Genomic DNA, 2305 nt, shown 5'->3' with positions numbered 1-2305 from the left:
AGGCTCGTGAAAAACGGATGTCGGAATGAGGTCTAAAGCCCCCCCCCATACACATTGTTTAGCTGTCAGCCGAGCAAAGATTCTTCAGCTTCCCCACGCACAGCAAATGTTCAGCCAAGTGCTACTGTGTTCTCTGTGAGAGAGCCGCTGCCAAACTTCTCTGTCAGTAACTTATCTTCCAAAGAACAAAACGATCGGCCATTGGAGTCAGGGGCGGACAAATCATTGGTGCAACCTGTGCAGCCGCACAGGGACCCAAAGGGTTAGGGGGCCCATTTACACCTACAAAGCAGATGGAATTGTGCATTATGATGAGCTATTGGCCTGCATATATTATTCTTGCACAGAGGCCCCCTTTTGTTTGTATCCACCAGTGATTGGAATCCTACATGACGGATCCTTTTCTCCCCGACATCATCTGTCCGAGGAGAGTCAAGAGGTCCCCATATAGATTAAACCGGGGAGTTTAGAGATTTATCTAATGTGTATGAGGGCAATAAGAAGGGCCGGTCAGTATTTCACCGATCCTTCAGAAGTTAAAGAGAAAACATAAAAGTAAACTAACTTCAGAGGTTAGAGGGTGGTTCTTTGGATGACCTAGAAAGAGAAATGTTCCTCGTAAGGCCACTCTGATATATGGCAAATTTACCCCAAAATTGTGACATTTCTTCCCTCATTTTTTTGCCCACCAGCACGTACACCATGGGATTCAGGAAAGCGTTAGTGGCGGCTATGCTGGATAATAGCGGAAAAAATACAATAGCTTTAAACATCAGAGTAAACTCCATAGTATAGACTGACACCACAAAGATAATCTGGGCCAAAACTAATGGAGTCTTGGTACAGAAGAAGACCAGAATGGCTGCAATCACCACTCTGTACAGTCTAGATGATGATGGCACCTCAGATTTCCTCACGTGATGAATGATGATCATGTTGGAGGACAGGATCACACACAGCGGGATGACGCAACCAATGACTGCAAGTGAAATTATAAGACTCATCGTTGTAGATTGCATTTCTACCCACATTTTGAAAATGTCTAGATCTTTATAGGGTAAATCGCATGCTTCACGTTTAAAGCTCCTCCACTCTTGACTCAAAGTCCAGTTTTCTTTTATGTTTGCGTATACAAGGGAAGTGATATCATTACTAAAGAGAATGCACTGAGGTTCTTCACTGGTTGATACTACATTACTGTAGATGATGGCTGGAATGCTACATACAGCCGATAATACCCAGATGAGTATACAAATACTGTAACCAAATTTCCTGGAAAGGAACCTCTGGTGCCATATTGGTTTGGCAACCGACAACGTGCGATCAATATTTAGAGCTGTGAGGAGGTAAATACTGGCGTACATATTAACCAAGGTAATGAAGTTGTTGAATTTGCACATACTGGACCCATACGGCCATCTTGCCTTTAATACAGACACAGCCTGAAGGGGGAGGAACAAAAGAAAGGAGAAATCTGCCATCGCCAAGTTCAGGAACCAGATTTGAGATTTGCTCTTCTTCATTAAGAATCCGGTGACGAAGATGACAAGAAGGTTTCCAGCAAATCCGATGAAACAAGTGATTATGGAGAGCACAAAGCTGGAGTACTGGATAGCGGTTGGGTGGTTCATGCTCGGAGAAAGATTCAGTAACTCTGGGACGTTGTAAATATCCCAGAACAAGTAACATAGTTTTTTTTTAAATTCCGGATCTTTGTGGAGTTCAGGCTCCATGACTAGAATCTACCAAAACAGAAACAAAACTTGGTCATTATTATCTACAGTTTCAATCAAAATTATTCAACCTCTCCTACCACCATTGCAAACTAGGTTTGTTAGGAAAATTTACAAGTTTTGCTCTTTGCAAAAACCTTTTAACTGCTCAACACGACGAATATAACCAAAAGTGTCTCCTTATTCGTCACAAGTGACACTTTTACTGCAGTCTAAAAATTATTCTTCTTCTGAATAAAATCCCTCTTAAGAGAAAAATCAGCGATTGTCTCTAGCAAACCTGAGGATGAGGGTGAGTTAAGAAAGTGATCCAAAAAGTTAAGGAGGGCCTATCATAAACTTTAAAAAGTCACCATCATTTTAATTTTTATTTCGTAAATCAATAGCTGACTTGATAATAAGCAACTTTGTAATATATCTTATCATATCAATCTGCTTCTTTCTCCTCCTAGATTGAACTTTTATTCTCAATTCATGGGCAAAATCTGTATTCAATGAAGGCACATTTCCCATTACTGAGATAGGAGATGACAATTGGTGTTTTTAAAATTCTATGGAGAAGGGAGGAGCTA

The 2305-nt window shown here is 41.0% G+C and overlaps 1 protein-coding gene across 1 annotated transcript; it reads right to left on the bottom strand.

Moving 5' to 3' along the window:
* Positions 1-566: 566 nt before the first annotated feature.
* On the bottom strand, positions 567-1733 carry LOC141161358 (chemerin-like receptor 1). The gene has a single exon (XM_073646165.1). It carries the CDS (start codon positions 1731-1733, stop codon positions 567-569), a length of 1167 nt encoding a protein of 388 aa, XP_073502266.1.
* Positions 1734-2305: the final 572 nt, after the last annotated feature.

Source organism: Phyllobates terribilis, unplaced genomic scaffold (genome assembly GCF_046119375.1).
Source record: "Phyllobates terribilis strain yellow unplaced genomic scaffold, ASM4611937v1 Scaffold_9__5_contigs__length_417890890, whole genome shotgun sequence".
In the NCBI taxonomy this organism is placed as follows: Eukaryota; Metazoa; Chordata; class Amphibia; order Anura; family Dendrobatidae; genus Phyllobates; species Phyllobates terribilis.
The sequence above is the reverse complement of the archived record's forward strand: the minus strand, read 5'-3'. Positions and strand labels throughout refer to the sequence as shown.